Genomic DNA, 17,407 nt, shown 5'->3' on the forward strand with positions numbered 1-17,407 from the left:
TTTCCTGTATTTTTTTTCAGCATTTAACGGCACTATGCTTTCAGTGGTAGGCGACGTCTCCGTCGATAGCGAGGCGCCGGTGGTGACTTTGTGAATCTTGAGATCTGTCGGCTCAGTCTTTCGAAGGTGCTCATAGAGATATGGTTTGCGTACCTATGTTCATAGGGGTGATTATGCGTGCGTGTTGCTCATAGAGATATGGTTTGCGTACGTGTGTTCATAGGAGTAATTGTGCGTGCGTGTTGTGGGCGTCTGTATGTGTTGTACTGTGTAATTCTCAAAACAAAAGTTTCACATTAAAAAAAAATCTAAAGCATCACCCATTTAGGTTTTTAGATTAGATGCTTCTTTACTCCAATGGAACTACACATCGCATCTAGGAGTAAGGAGGAGGAAGTCCAAGTACGTGGATGTCGGCTTGCGCGGTGTCATGCCAATTAGCTGCTTCCCTAACTATCCTTAGCATCAAATAGGCTGATAACCAGTTACATGTGGTTTTTGCGACTTGTTGGCTCTCTACACAGGCCCAACCTCTCTCCCTTCACCTGTCAAGTGATCTATGCGATTGCACTACTTGTGGATTTTTTTTATAGCTTCCGCAACAAATCGATGTCTATTGCAGACACCGCTTCGTTCTTTGACCTAATGTATAGCGTGAGGATATCTCTCCAGAAAACTTCAATTTGTGGACACGAATCATATCTTGAAGATGCACGGACTCAATACTGACGAGGGCATCACGAGAATAATTCAACACAAAATTCACGGTCATCTCTATCTGAAATAGCAAAAAACTACTGAAGTAGAAGAAGACAGAAGGAAAATAATATCTACCGGACAATCAACGATTGTTTTCTCTTCATCAGCAATAAATTGGGTAGACGCAAGGAAGCGAAATATGTTAAATTAATTTCCACACTTAAGAGGACAGAGCAATGCAATTAGAAATTTTATGTAATATTACTGAAATATAAATAATTATAATATGAATTTGAATAGAAATATCGAAATTGTTGCTAAGAACAAAGGAAAACCCCACAAACATGGACTAAAAGGAGATACAAATGCGTATATTCATTTTAGTTTCACTTTTCAGCTTCGAAAAACAAAGAAAATCCTAAGTGTCAGTTTTAAACTCTTGATGCTTGCTTGTACAAACTACGAATACAATTATAACTTCCTAAATCTTTAGTTGATGCTTCTTCTCACACAAATGGAACTACAAATCCCACATGTCACATCTAGGAGAAAGTCCAAATCGTGCATGCATGTTGTCTTTGTCTAGGATGTACTAAGCGGGTTTAATTTTGTGGGCAACCCATGAAAGGCCTTGTTTAGTTACAAAAAGTTTTTCTAAAAAGTGCTACAGTATCTATTATATCGAATCTTGCGATACGTGCATGAAGCATTAAATATAGACAAAAAAACTAATTGCACAGTTTGGTTAGAAATCGCGAGACGAACGTTTTAAGCCTAATTAGTCCATGATTGAATACTAATTGCCAAATAAAAACGAAAGTACTACGGTAGCCAAATTCTCAAATTTCGTCCAACTAAACAAGCCCAAAATAAGCTTATATGCGGGTTTCGTAGGTTAGCCTGCTTGCATCCCTAGTCTAGTCTTATAAATTGGTTGCTTCCCTACCCATCCTTAGCGTCAAATAGGCAAAAAGGTGACATGCCCAAGTCATCCCTCTCCCACCACCTGTCAAACGACCTATACATCGTATTGCCTGTGAATTAATTTTGCCATAGCTTCCACAACAATCTGATATCTCTCGCAGACACCGCCGCTTTGACTTAACATAGAGATGTAAAACTTCCACAGCAAACTGATATCTTTCGCAGACACCGCTGCTTTGACTTAACATAAAGACGTAAAGCTTCCACAACAAACTGATATCTTTCGCAAACACCTCCGCTTTGACTTAACATAGAGACATTAGAAAACATTGATCCTAAGGCGTCAATTGTATCACGAAGATCCGCCGACTAAATGCTGCTCCTCCCTCTGTTTCATAATAAATTCTAAATCTTAGAAAGTTATTTTATTTATGGATGGAGGAATTAACTAACATGCAGCCTGTTCGGTAGGGCTGACTGTGGCTGGCTGGGCTGGCTGGTATTGGGCTTATCAGCCCAGCCGTTCGACAGCCCAGCCCCAGCCAAACGGCTGGTTATAAGCCACCCACTCGTCCCTCCGAATCCCCAGCGTGCGGTGCCGTCCCTCATCTTCTCCCCTTCGCGTCGGCGGCTAGGGTTTCCCCGCACAAGCGTGAGTCCCGGTGGTCGTCTGCGTAGCATCGCCGGGCCCCGTCGATGGCCACCGGATCCGTCCGCGCCCGCCTCTCTATGCCGTCCTCCTCGCCGGGCCTGCGGTGACAGTGACCTCCGCCTCCTTCCCCAACCCCGCCTCCATCGACGGCGCCTTCGTCCAACAAGGTAACCCCTGAATCCCACACCACCGTTCTCTCACCCGGACGCCTCTGAGCCCCAGCTCGTCGGCGGCTAGGGTTTCCCCGCACTCTCGCCGAGCCTCGGTGACAGTGCTCTCAGCCTCCCTCCCCGACCCTGCCTCCATCGACGGTGACTCCCTCCAGCACAGTAACCCCCCGATCCCACGCCACCGCAGTCTCACTCGGCCAGATCTAAGCCCCACTGCCTCGTCTAGTAGGTTTACCCCCGCAGGCCCACACCATACCCCTCATCACCGCCAGGACCCGATCGACGTCTGCTCCTTCCAGGTGTTTTTGAGCCGCCGTCCTCCTTCCAGGTGTAGCCCATCATTTCCAAATTTGCTATTTGCTTTTTGATCATAGTCTAGGAATTACATACAGTGCTTTTGTTTACACTGAAATTCTTGACCTTGGTATTGGTACCCAAGGTATTAATTCTGATTAGGATGTTGATTCCGCTTACTATCTGTGCTCTTGGAGTGATGCTGGAATCAGGAATCACTGACAAACAGGGCTTTAGCCCAGCCATTTCTAGTTGGATGTTCAATTCTTTATGATAGGTTACAGGTTCCAGTGTTATGTTTTGGCTTCAAATGCTTCATCTATTACTTTAGATTCTAGGTTGTTTTTACTTGAGTACCAGTGTGTTTGTAGTGTTCTTGGAATGGAGAGTTTTCAGCCACTAAGAGCTGTTGATTTGTTGGTACTAGGGGTTTGTCCACTACCTGTAGATTTGTTGGTACTAGGGTTTTCACATGAATACATGCATGCAATCCTGATGATCTCACACGTTTGTATGCATGTAAATGCGTGTTCACAATATGCAATATGAGAAGTTATCTATTATCATAGTTATTCCTAGTGACCCTTCTTGCACTAATAGCAGGGGCTATTGGTTTCTCTGCCATATGCATGCATTATAGTTTTGTCAGTATAACCCATTTAGCTTGTATCCTTCAACTGCACCCATTATGTAGGCTACTATAACTTTATAAGTTGCGTCAACATTGCTTAATTGAACATCTTACAAGTATGCTCTATGTTTACAATGCATAGATTTTGGGGACGTTTCAAACTGGTAGCGTCGACTTCGTCTTGCTCTCCACTTGCTGGCAGGCATTACAACCTCCACTCAAAACGCCACAAACGGTTCGAAAAGGCAAGTTCTCTTTTCCATTGCCCACTCGCATCTTTGCGTACTAGAACTACCCTCTGTATGACATAAGATATGCATCCATGTACATAATCCCTTTGAATGTCGATCCTTGCATCAGATGAGCTAGGAACGTGCTAGCTAGGATGACAGAACCTGCTCTTTGCTTCTTGATCTAATCAACAAGCAGAAAGACCTCTATCACTAGAACGCCACTTCGCCAACCTCACTAGGGTGGACCAATGTTGTTCGTGGCTTCAACGAAGTCACGAGGCTCAGTTACAACAAGAAAAAGTGCTAGAACAAGTACAACGAGCTGAAACGTTTGTATTTCAATTGGCGCGACGGTCAGACCCATACTGGGCTAGGCCGTGACCCGCTTACTAGAGAGGTTACAGCTAACCCCGAGTGGTACGACGCCAGCCCTGGGGTACTAACTACACGCATTTCCTTGACTATTTTTTAGCAATTAGGTTCCCACTAACTCAGTACTAACTTTGCCATCAATGGAACATGTGCAGGAAAGTAGCCAACCCGCTCATGACTAGTTCAGACGCCCCCAATGCTGTGAGCAACTGATCATGATTTTGGGACGCACCCCACGTGACAGGGGTGAGTTGGTATCGGTGGGGGGCCATCAACCTGACAAGACACCCAGTAGTGGAAGCCCTCGCACTGCTCCGGCCTTGTCGGATGAACCGGTCCTACCGCGTAGTGGTGCTTAGCCCTCGAAGAGAGTCTATAGGGAACATTCTATTAACAGTCCTCCCAGTAAGAAGAGTAGAAAGACTCCATCCATTGATGACTGCCTTGAAGACCTGAGCCACATTATCAGAGAGGCTAGGTCCCAGAAGGCCCGTCAGTCCACAGATGATGAGGAGTTGGCCCAAGTCCATCAGATTCTGAAAGCAAGATGGTTACAACGAGACTGATGTAGTATTCACGCAAACCCTTAACCTTTGCAACAACAGGCTCCGTCGTCGGGCTTTTCTTAATTTGGAAACTAAAGAGGGCTGGCTGAACTAGGTCAATGTGTTGTGGTACTTCGTGTGCTCCACAAAGTCCCATTGATCAACACTATTGTTCGTACTGCGGTTTTTTCTACTGTTTCTGTTTCCCACCATGTGCATGTTGAGTTGATTCTGTTCGTTGTTTTGTTATGTTCGTTTTGTTTGTTTTAACAAAGACCGTTGCAGAGAACTAAGTGCATGTCGTTGTCTCGTGTTTTGAATAAAATATATGTGTCGTGTTGTGAGCGTTGTAACACCTTATGTATGGATCACTTTTCTGTTGTTCATTCCTTACATACATTTGTCTAAGGTGGTCGTGCCAACTACCTAGTTCAGGTAACTTGACATGTTCACTTATTAGCAAATGTTTTGTTCCCAATATATGCATCAGCATCTTACTGATTTGTGCCCATTTGCAGGTAGCACAATGAGCAGCACTGACGAGTCATCGTACAGCAACACTTCCAGTGATGGACCGAGAACTGTGATCTTGGCGAAGGCAGCAATCATGCTACTAAGGTTGAAAGACATTATGTCGCAGCAAATGCCTGAGGTAAATCCTCCTTGTCCCATTCCTAAACTATTTGGAGCCCAATGGATGCAGCTTACCCTTGTCGACCAAACCAAATGTATAGACAATTTGCGCATGACGTGTGATGCCTTCATGCATTTGCATGACACCTTGCTTCCTTTCGGCATGCCATCAACAGATATGTGTACCTCGGTAGAAGCTTTAGGCATGTACATCTGGACATGTGCCCACTAATCTGCCAGTAGAGAGTGCAAACATAGGTTTGAAAGGTCTTTAGATACAGTTAGCAGAAAGTTAACAACAGTGGCAGAGGCCATGTATAGGTGGGCAAAGACTGTCCTAGTGCCCGCAGATTGGCAGTACGCACGCGTAAGCCAGAAACTTGCTGCATATGCACCATGGTTTGATGGATGCATATGTGCTATAGATGGCACACACATAAAGGTTGAGGTTAACTATGAAGCAAAGGCTGATTTATTCAATAGGAAAGGCGAAACAACAATTAATGTTTGTGCCATCATGGATATGGATGGTCGTTTCACATATGTGGGGGCCGGGAAGGTGGGGGCATGTCATGACATGGCGGTGTTGAAAGACTGTCAGGACGATGGTTGGTTCCCGCATCCCCCCAACAGGTTCGTGATGCGTGGCAAAAAAAATTTCCGTCATGTTGTCACCAATTTTGACTTTGTGTATGACAATGCTTGCATAGGTTACAAGGACCTTGATTGCGTGTTGTTTGTTCTTATCATGTATTGCCTGAGATGATTTGATGAAATGCTAAGATTGATTGATATATGATATACATATGCACTTTGGATTCATAGGCTTGTTATCCAAACTCTGTCTGTAGCTAGGACGTGTTAGTTGGATTTTGGTCAGTTGACAACAAACATTTCAACACTCCTTTTTGGTGAAATCTCATATGTTGATTCAGTTAAATATTGGTGATCTGTTGATTTTGCTTTGATGAAGTAGCATTGCTGAAATCTCATATGTTGATTTAGCTAAATATTCTACAATACATGTCAGCTGTCGATAAGCTTTAGAATTTTACAGGATTGTGCTTGTTTCTAATTCTAGCCTTTTTTATTTTGGCATTTCCAGGCAGTGTTGATAGTGCTTGAAGACAGTGCTTAAAGGACTAATTGGTGATCTGTTGTCATTTCTTGTAGGCTAGTACTACCTGGCGGACGCGGGTTACATGGACATGCCATGTTACATGACTCCCTTCAGAAACACAAGGTATCATATGAACGATTTTAGGGGCGTAGAGTTGCATCGGTTGCAGCAGGAGGAAAAATTCAACTACATTCATGCGAAGTTGCGAAATGTCATCGAAAGGAGGTTTGGGGGCTTGAAAGAACGTTGGCATATTCTGAAAAGGGGTGTCATACTGCAAGAGGAAGAAGCAGGCTATGATAATCATTTCATGCTTTGCATTAGAAAATTATTTGTGGATGCTTAAGTACGGAGCTGATCCACCTTCGTATGAGCTGCCGGAGTGGGTTGAGCTAAATCAGGGAAGCCCAATCTCTGGAGTTAGGGAGTTGATATATATGGTTGTATGGAGTGGTATCTGATTTAGGAAAGTTGAGGTAATGCAGCTACTTCCTATATATCCGCCTGCTGTTAACAGTACTGAATTGTGGTAGTTAATTACACCTCAAATATTAGCACCTCAAAATTAAAATTAGATAACTATTAGTATACTAAGCTTTTCTTTGCATAGTTGATTACACCTCAAACATGTGAACCTGTCACTGTTGGTAGAATTGCAATGGTAGGATCAGGAGTAGGATCAGTCACACGGTTTCCTGGTGTTTCAATTGCTACTATATGTCGTTACCTTCTTGTTGTTTCAGGTTGAGGGAGGCCTTAGAGGTGTACATGATGCTGTCACCGGGAAGCCAACATATGACATTTTTGTTTTTGATGGAGATGAGGCATTTTGTAGTGAATCTAGCTAGATTGTGCAAGCAAATATATGACTTGTGCCTGCCATTTGACCTAGCTAGGTTGTATGTGTATTGTATGGATGGAACAAATGGACCGTGAATTGTTGGTTGAACCTGTAACTTGTTTAACTATGAATTGCGGATTATAAATGTGTTGTAAACAACCTTATATGCATTGTGGTTTGGCACCATTATATGAAAACGACCTGTTGTTGACGGTCAATATTTAATTTGAATTTAAAATTTTAAAATCAGCATGAAAACCCGCGGCTGAGAATAGCCGGCGACTGGAATTAGCTAGGCTGGCTGGTCCAGCCCGGCACCGGCCAGGTAATTCAGACCTGCCGAACAGGACACTGACATGCCACAAAATTCACGGTGGAATACCTCGTATCAGAAATCATCCATTGAATGCACGACATGTGGTACGTCCATGGGTCCATGTCACGGCCCGGGCGAAAGGACAAAACGGCATGTCTTATCGACTAGCCTAGCGCGCGTCAGTGCGACACGTCCGGGCGCCAGTTTGCACACCCTTCGTAAACAAAGGCCGAACACACCTTGACCCCTTCCACTAGTCACCTTCACAAGATGCCAAGAATTAGGTCGAAACGCGGATTAATTAATCGCTAACCCAATGTGCTAATCGCGCCGCGCGCGGCCATATAAAGCCCCCTCACCCGGTGCTCCCCAGAGGAACCCAAATCGGCAAATCCCCAGCGCAACCGGCTCGGCAACGGCAAGAGCGAGGGAGTCACAGCAACTCGCGACGACGCATTTGTGCGTGCGGGGAGCCCGGCGGCGGCGATCGATGGGCAACTGCCAGGCGGCGGAGGCGGCGGCCGTGGTGATCCAGCACCCCGGCGGCAAGGTGGAGCGGCTGTACGGGGCGGCTACCGCCGCGGAGGTCATGCGCGGCAACCCCGGGCACTACGTGGCGCTCGTCGTGCTCCGCGTCTCGGGCGCCGGAGGCGGCAAGCAGGACGCGGACCCGGAGGTCTCCACGGGCGGCGGCGGCGGCGGCAGGATCACCAAGGTGAAGCTGCTGAAGCCCAAGGACACGCTGCTGCTGGGGCAAGTCTACCGGCTCATCACCTCGCAAGGTGCGTATACCGGTCCTTGGATTGGACGCTCTGTTTCTCGGTTCCGTTTCCTTCTTCTGATCCGTTTCACCGCAGAAGTGGCGAAGGCGATACAGGCGAGGAGGGAGGACAGGGTGCGGCGGTGCGGCGCCGGCGAGGCGGTGGTGGTGGACGACCGGCGGGCGCCGCCGGGACGACACGCCGCCGCGGGCAGCCAAGGGCAGGGGCGGCGGTCCACCGACCAGGAACGGAAGCGGGCGGAGAAGTCGGACCGGCAGCACCGGAGCAGCGCCGCCGGCGGCAGAGGGCGGCACTGGCAGCCGTCGCTGCAGAGCATCTCCGAGGCGGCGGGCTGACGCGACTGAGTGGAGGACTAGTCTATAGTATAGAAGCAGGGGATGGGGCTAGGAGTGTACGTAGCTGCTGTTGCTGTACATTGGGCTGGGTATTTGGGCGAGAGAGGGAGTTGCTCCTGCTCCGCGTGTAGCTGGAGGTGAATTTCCCATCCTAATCCACCACCGTCATTCGTGGCTGTTGGCACGATCGGGAAATTCCGTACCTGCGTAATTCTGCTGAAATCGGTGTGCTTGCTAGCTGTCGATCTACAAGCCAACAGACGGCATGCTGAAATTCGTGTGCAGCCACGCTGCCTGCTGTTGGAGATCACCGTGATTTTTGTTTGCTTTTGGCACTTTGCATCGTGCGGATGATTGTGGAGCAGTCCACGAGCACAGGGTTTGAACGATGCCAATGGTCCAATGCCATGCCAGCCATGAGTGTCAGAGAGCGTGCGCGTGCATGCGATTCTCCTTTCTTGACAAGAGTAGGAGCAGAGAAGAGAGAGAGATCCACCGGATCCATGCGCGCCACGCTTCGGTGTGGAAGGTGATTGGCCCATCACGCAAGTGGATTCTACGGAGATCTCGGCTCAGCTGTTGCCTGCTGCTCCTGTGATGGTTCATCGATGTCAGATGGATGGATGCTGGTAATCATCACTGGCATTGGCCTGGCCTCAGCAGCTCGCCGTGCATGACGACGAGCAATGATGATGCGAGGAGAGGAGCACCGAAAAGGAAGGATCTCGCGTGGCCTGGTGTGTGCACCACAGCCAGTAGTGGACAAATGGCGGTGCACCACAGCCAGCCACCAGCATTTTGACTCGGTGCACGCCGCTGCCGCTTCTGCACGCAGCAACCAGCAAGGCTTTTTAAAGCATGCAACCACGACATTCGTTCTTGAAACATGCCTTGCCGTATATGTATAAAATTGCCTCCTTGGTCAGACTCAGCCAATACGCTGCACGTAGAGATCATATTACGTACGTACTTTAGCAGCTCCAACTGCTCCGGACAAAACAACTCGGCAGTTCGGCCGGCACGATTCAACGTCGCAGTCGGAAATGGGCATTCTATATGCCTATGCTTGGGCGGTACATGTTCGCTTGTCTTATTTGGCTTATAATCTATGGCTTATTAGCTAACGAACATTATTTTTCTCTTACACCAAATCAGCCAACAGTACTTTCAGCGCTATATATATAACTCTTACCCTGTAGCTGGCTACAAAATAACTTATTCTGTAGTCATTTTGAGTTACGATAATTACTATATTAATTTACGAGATTATAGTAACTCCTTACTAAGTGGTTTACTATAACGTTATGTTAAATATCCCCATGTGTTATAGTAACCCAACTATCGTAAATATGTATTGACATTATCGTAAATTAGTATATAAAATTATCGTAAATGGAGGTGACTACAGAATAACTTATTTTGTAGCTGGGTACCTCCATATATATATATATATATATATATATATATATATATATATATATATATATATATAGAAATTATTTCCTACTCCCAGGGAGTAGTTACTCCCATGTGTATATCTCTAGATTTAGGGCATATATGGTCCGACGAAGTGTACGTAGATGGAGTATATTATTATACTAGACCATCTAGGGTACTATGTATGGCAAGTATGTATGTATACTTAGAGTATATGGTTATACTTATTTTATATGCTACTATCATAGTATTATATAATATATTAAAAAATATGTGCTCTTTTGAAAAAAAATTCACATAGTAAAGATCTGGAGCATCTTAATATTAGTATGTCAACATACTCAAACTGATAAATAAGTATGTACATATATGTAACGTAATTTATTCATTATGAAAGTAACTACTCCCGGAAGTATATAAAATGCACCATATATATATATATATATATATATATATATATATATATATATATATATATATATATATATATATATAGGGAGAGACTATTCAGTAGCCGGCTACAAAATAAGTTATTCTGTAGCCACCTCCATTTACTATAATTTTATATACTAATTTACCATAATATCAATACATATTTACGATAGTTGGGTTACTATAACATATGGGGATATTTACCATAACGTTATATTAAACCACTTAGTAAGGAGTTACTATAATCTCGTAAATTAACATAGTAATTATCATAACTCAAAGTGGCTACAGAATAAGTTATTCTGTAGCCAGCTACAGGATAGTAGTTCTATATATATATATAGGGAGAGGCTATTCAGTAGCCGGCTACAAAATAAGTTATTCTGTAGCCACTTCCATTTACTATAATTTTATATACTAATTTACCATAATGTCAATACATATTTACGATAGTTGGGTTACTATAATATATGGGGATATTTACCATAACGTTATATTAAACCACTTAGTAAGGAGTTACTATAATCTCGTAAATTAACATAGTAATTATCGTAACTCAAAGTGGCTACAGAATAAGTTATTCTGTAGCCAGCTACAGGATAGTAATTATATATATATATATATATATATATATATATATATATATATATATATATATATATATATATATATATATATATAACTAATATTCTGTAGCTGACTACAAAATAACTTATTCTGTAGCCACTTTGAGTTACGATAATTACTATGTTAATTTACGAGATTATAGTAACTCCTTACTAAGTGGTTTACTATAACGTTATGGTAAATATCCCCATGTGATATAGTAACCCAACTATCGTAAATATGTATTGACATTATCGTAAATCAGTATATAAAATTATCGTAAATGGAGGTGGCTACAGAATAACTTATTCTGTAGCCGGCTAGCTGGCCATAGAATAATTTATTCTATAGCCACCTTGATTTACGATAATGTTTGTACCAATTTACGATAACATAAATATGCATTTACGATACTCGTGTTACTACAACTCAAGGTGATATTTACCATAATGTTCTAGTAAATCACTTAGTAAGGAGTTACTGTAATCTCGTAAATTATAATAGTAATTATCGTAACTCAAAGTTGTCACAGAATAAGTTATTATATATATATATATATATATATATATATATATATATATATATATATTTACTTCCTCCTCCAAACCACGTACGTAAGGGTGCCGCCGCACTCCCTTAGCGGGTCACCAAGTCGAACCCACAAAATCACGTATACGGTGGACGACGACATCTTATACTCCGCTATTTCTCCCACCAAGCCCGCCAAATATTCTCCCTTTCAACAAACCGTATACCCTCGTTTTCATCTAATCCACCGTCGCTTAGACGAGTCGACGGGCAGGCCCTTTGCACGGCACGGTGGGGCACTCCTATATATAATTGAAACGAGAGGTGGCCACTGGCCAGCCACCACCTGCCTCTGTATGTGAATTACAACACCCTCACTTGTCATGTCTTGTACGTACATCATTTTGGTCAGCAAAATCCATATGCAAAATGGCATAGTATGAGGAAATGCACTTTCAAGAGCCATTTACTTCCGTTTATCTCACAAAAATATTCTTCAGTAAAAGTAACTAACTCATGGAGATCATGTTAATTAACCTGAATTTTTTGTTGTGTAGTAAAGCTAAAGCAGCCATTATTTCCTCTTATTTTACAGGAAGGATGCACACCAAATTAACTTGTAGACATGCATGTTTCTCAGATTTTGTTCAGAATCAACTTGTAGAAATGCACTTTCAAGCGGCGCTGTCATGATGTTAGGAAGAGATGATGACATGCAGAAAGTGATCAAGTGATGCTCATGGGGTGACATGTGGCATTAACAAGAATAAGGTTGCTTAATACATATCTCTAGATTGGTATATGTACACACACACCCATGAACATGATCATATAAGAATTGACTTTTGGACAGGACAAAACAAACTCTGATTATTGTAAAGGAACCACGTATTAGCTTGCAGATGACACAATGACACAACTAAGAGCGAGGATTACACTAGTAGAGAACAGACCTTTGATCCAATGGTCAAACCAGGCTCTAGTCCCCGGAAATATTGCGCCCGGGACTAGAGAGACCTTTAGTCCCGGTTGGTGGCTACAACCGGGACTAAAGGTCCCTCTGCCCAACGGCTTCTACGTTAGGCCGTTGTGGCAGGGGACCTTTAGTCCCGGTTGGAGCTATCAACCAGGAGTAAAGCTCTTGTCCCGGCTAGTGGCGTGGCCCGGGACTGGAAAGTGACCTTTAGTCCATGTTGGATCCACTAACCGGGACTAAAGGTCCCCCCTATAAATCCTGCTGGCCGTCTTCTTCCTCCCCGAGCCCGTCCGAGAGCTTCAGTTCAAATTTAAGCAGTGTTCTTGCTCTTTCTCCATCCATTCTTCGATTCCTCCATCAATTTCTTCGATTCCTCCGTCGATTCTTCGGTTATAAAGGTTACCAACTTCATACTCTCATGTTTCACCATTGTCTTATCTCATTTTGTTCACTATATATATGGTTCTTTATTGTGGTTTTTTTCATTTGTAAGCAATTTGAGCTCAAAATCACTTCAAGCTTGCATATTTACATGAAGGAAGGTTAAAGTAGCTATTAAAAACTAGTATTCACCGTTTATTTGTAGCATGCATAGCACACTTCATTGTTTAGAGATATAGAGAATTTTAGAGTTTTTTAATTTTATTTGTTTATAAAATGAGAAATTTATAGTGTATTAAAAAATGAGTATAGAGAGTAGATGGCAACTGCTTCCGGGTCCTCGGCCTCTCATGGGTTTCCAAAGCGACTTAGGCCGGGCAATTGGTGCATATTTCTGTAACATGTTTTTTAGTAAAGTCTAAGTCTCTAACATGTTTCTTGGCTGCAGGAGCTGGACATCGCGTTTGACACCTTGGATGTAAGCCACCGCCGCCACCATATATAATTCGTTTATGATGGATTAATTGCTCCAACCTTTTGTAATCGGATGGATGCATGTGCCGAGCCCTCATGCCGGCAATCTTGTAATGCGATTTTGGGCTGAGCCATCGAGCTCGGTGGAGCACGGGCGCGGCCCGGTGTCTCGTCGTTTCCTCCTTTTTGTATGGTAGCTTATGACGACTAGTTAGAAAATTGTAGAAAATCCATACTAGTTGAACTTACGGACCGTGTTCAGCTCGGCAAGCATGTTCTCTGCCGAGCGGTAACGGACGTCAAGGAGGAGCTTTGATTCTATGAGGGAGAGCAGCAACGGTCGTAGAAGACCGTGTTCCCTTCCTCGTAGAATCGGAGCTCTTCCGTGGCCAAGTACGGTGCCGTCCAGTGGAGAAATGCTCGCCGAGATGATCACGTAAGCAAGGTCAACTAGTACGGATGGTTATTTATTCACACGTCTCGATATCGTCGCAGTAGTCTGTCAATCACCATACCAAAACCTAGTATATATATAAATATAAACGATAAACGATTATTATGTGTGTACACTCACATTCTTCTATTAACCTACGGAAATATCATATGAATTACTTACCTGCCGCAGTAAAAGACGAGAACACAATGACCATGGCCACGGCCATGAAAAATGCCAACGACACAACATTGTTTAGAGTTTTTTTTGTAGCATGCATAGCACACTTCATTGTTTAGAGATATAGAGAATTTTAGAGTTTTTTTAATTTTATTTGTTTATAAAATGAGAAATTTATAGTGTATTAAAAAATGAGTATAGAGAGTAGATGACAACTGCTTCTGGGTCCTCGGGCTCTCATGGGTTTCCAAAGCGACTTAGGCCGGGCCTCCCACTCATTGCATGCGGCAAGTGTTGTGATGAGACGAAGATTGTGATGGAGTACCGAGTGAAGAAGGAGGGTCCCAACAAGGGTCGCATTTTCTACAAGTGTCCGGATCGCAATGTGAGTTATTTTATCGTATTTAATGACTATGGTTAGTTTATACCTATTTTCATGATGGTTGTGATTAAAGTTCTAATTTTCTGTTTTAATTTTAGTGGGATGGCACTGGATGTTCAGGCTTCTACTGGGAGGAAGAGTATATTGAACTCATGCAAAAATATCTTGCACAACAGGCAGATATGGTGGCTAATGAGGTAGTGATCCAGCCGAAGAAGCTCAAAGATGTTGAACAAACATGAGATCTGTCTGTTTTAGTTGGGATTGGTCGCGAAATCCTTGTGCTGCTGAAGTGCATTTTAGCTTTAGTGTTTTTAGTGGTAGTTGGGATTGTCTACATTGTAGCGATGCTTTCTTAAATTTATAGCTTTTGTGGTGGTATACATGTTGTATAATTAACTAATTATGTTCTAGGTTTTAATACGGTATTTATGTCATGTAATGCAGATGAGTCGGCATTGGATGTACAATGTTGATCATCGCTCCCAAGAGTTCATGGACGGCGTGCATTCTTTGTTACGTGCGGCTGAGGTAAACAAATGTGATGGTTTCATGTGCTGCCCATGTGCCGTATGTAAGAATACGATAGAATATGCTAACTCAAAGACTCTTCATTCACACTTGTTCAAGTCGGGTTTCATGCCAAACTATATTTGTTGGACGAAGCACGGAGAAACCGGAGTTGTAATGGAAGAAGGTGAAGAAGAACAATGGGGCGATGATGACATTTTTGCTGAATATGGTGCCTTCAATGATACTGCAATGGGGAAAGCTGAAGAAGAGGTGGGGGCAAAGGAGAAGCCCGCTGAAGAAGAGGTGGGGGCAGAGGAGAAGCCCACTGAAGAAGAGGTAGGGGCAGAGGAGGAGCCCGCTGATGATCTTGGTCAGGCCATTCGTGACGCACAAAGAGAATGCAAAAGTAAAAAGGAGAAGATCAAGTTTGACCGCATGCTAGAGGATCACAAGAAATTGCTATATCCAACTTGTGATGCGGGACAGAAAAAGTTAGGTACCATATTGGAATTGCTGCAAATGGAAGGCAAAGAATGGTGTATCTGACAAGGGATTTGCGGAGTTACTAAAAATCCAAAAGAAGATGCTTCCGAAGGATAACGAATTGCCCAGCACTACGTATGAAGCAAAACAGGTAGTCTGTCCTTTAGGATTAGAAATCCAGAAGATACATGCATATCCTAATGACTGCATCCTCTACCGTGGCACGAAGTACGAGAAGTTGGATGCATGCCCTGTATGTCACGCGTCGCGGTATAAGATCAGGCGAGATGACCCCGGTGATGTTGAGGGCGAACGTCCCAAGAAGAAAATCCCTTCCATGGTTATGTGGTATGCTCCTATAATACCATGCTTGAAACGTCTTTTTAGAAATAGAGACCATGCAAAGTTGTTGCGATGGCACAAAGAAGACCGTAAGGTAGACAATATATTGAGACACCCTGCTGATGGGTCCTAGTGGAGAGCAATCGATAGAGAATTCCCCGAGTTTGCAAGTGACGCAAGAAACTTAAGGTTTGCTTTAAGTACGGATGGTATGAATCCTTTCGGGGAGCAGAGCAGTAGTCACAGCACTTGGCCTGTTACTCTATGTATCTACAACCTTCCTCCCTGGTTATGCATGAAGCGTAAGTTTATTATGATATCGGTGCTCATCCAAGGCCCAAAGCAACCAGGCAACGACATCGATGTGTACCTGAGGCCACTAGTTGAAGAACTTCTACTTTTGTGGAACAAGCCAGGTGTATGCGTGTGGGATGAGCACAAGCAGGAGCACTTTGACCTACGAGCATTGTTGTTCGTAACAATCAATGATTGGCCAGCTCTAAGTAATCTTTTAGGACAATCAAACAAGTGATATAATGCATGCACGCACTGTTTCGGTGACATGAAAGGTATATTCTTGAAAAAGTGTCGCAAGGTCATGTACCTTGGGCATCGATGATTTCTTCCTGTAAATCACCCCGTAAGAAAGAAAGGCAAGCATTTTAAAGGTAAGGCAAGCCACCAGACCAAGCCTCGCAACCGAACTGGTGAGGACGTCCTCGATATGGTTAATGATGTGAAAGTAATATTTGGAAAGGGACCTGGCAGCCAACCTGTTTCGAAGGATGCCAACGGTCACGCACCCATGTGGAAGAAGAAGTCAATATTTTGGGAGCTACCCTATTGGCAAGTCCTAGAGGTCCGCAGCGCGATCGACGTGATGCACCTGATGAAGAATCTTTGTGTGAACCTGCTAGGCTTCATGGGCGTGTATGGGAAGCCTAAGGACATAATTGAAGCACGATAGGACCTATGGTGTTTGAAAGAACGAGATAACCTGCATCCAGAGAAGACAGATGATGGACGCTAGTACTTAAGTCCTGCCAGCTACACTCTTAGCAAAGAAGAGAAGGACAGCTTGTTTGAATGCCTAGATAGCATTAAGGTACCGTCTGGATTCTCCTCGAATATAAAGGGTATAATAAATGTGCCAGAGAAGAAATTTGGACACTTAAAGTCCCATGACTGCCACGTGCTCATGACTCAATTGCTTCTAGTTGCATTAAGAGGAATTCTACCGCCAAATGTACGTCTAGCCACCGTGAAGCTATGTGCATTCCTCAATGCAATTTCTCAGAAGGCAATCGATCCAACGGATCTAGCAAAACTACAGAATGATATGGTTCAATGTCTTGTCAGCTTTGAGTTGGTGTTCCCTTCTTTCTTCTTTGATATCATGACACACCTCCTAGTTCATCTGGTCAAGGAGATTACTATTCTCGGTCTTGTGTTCCTACACAACATGTTCCCCTTTGAGAGGTTTATGGGAATCCTGAAGAAATATGTTCACAACCGTGCTTGGCCAGAAGGAAGCATCGCCAAGGGCTATGGAACAGAGGAGGTCATTGAGTTATGTGTTGACTTCATTCCCGATATTAACTCGATTGGTGTTCCTGAATCACGACATGAGGAGAGACTAAGTGGAAAGGGGACACTAGGGAAGAAAACATATATTGGTAAGGGTGATGATTAT

The 17,407-nt window shown here is 43.7% G+C and overlaps 1 protein-coding gene across 1 annotated transcript; it reads left to right on the forward strand.

The window, feature by feature from the left end:
- The first annotated feature begins 7,782 nt into the window (after nucleotides 1-7,782).
- Nucleotides 7,783-8,841, forward strand: LOC136501697 (uncharacterized). Its single transcript, XM_066497221.1, has 2 exons — nucleotides 7,783-8,212; nucleotides 8,288-8,841. The coding sequence occupies exons 1-2, from the start codon at nucleotides 7,921-7,923 to the stop codon at nucleotides 8,545-8,547; spliced, it is 552 nt and encodes a 183-aa protein (XP_066353318.1). The 5' UTR covers nucleotides 7,783-7,920; the 3' UTR covers nucleotides 8,548-8,841.
- Nucleotides 8,842-17,407: the final 8,566 nt, after the last annotated feature.

Source organism: Miscanthus floridulus, chromosome 13, assembly GCF_019320115.1.
Source record: "Miscanthus floridulus cultivar M001 chromosome 13, ASM1932011v1, whole genome shotgun sequence".
Taxonomy (NCBI): Eukaryota; Viridiplantae; Streptophyta; class Magnoliopsida; order Poales; family Poaceae; genus Miscanthus; species Miscanthus floridulus.

Excerpts from the sequence above, each read along its gene's own strand:
- LOC136501697 (XM_066497221.1), top strand. The coding sequence starts at position 7,921 with ATGGGCAACTGCCAGGCGGCGGAGGCGGCGGCCGTGGTGATCCAGCAC. Across the intron at positions 8,213-8,287 it reads CCGGCTCATCACCTCGCAAG|AAGTGGCGAAGGCGATACAG; the intron begins GTGCGTATACCG and ends GTTTCACCGCAG.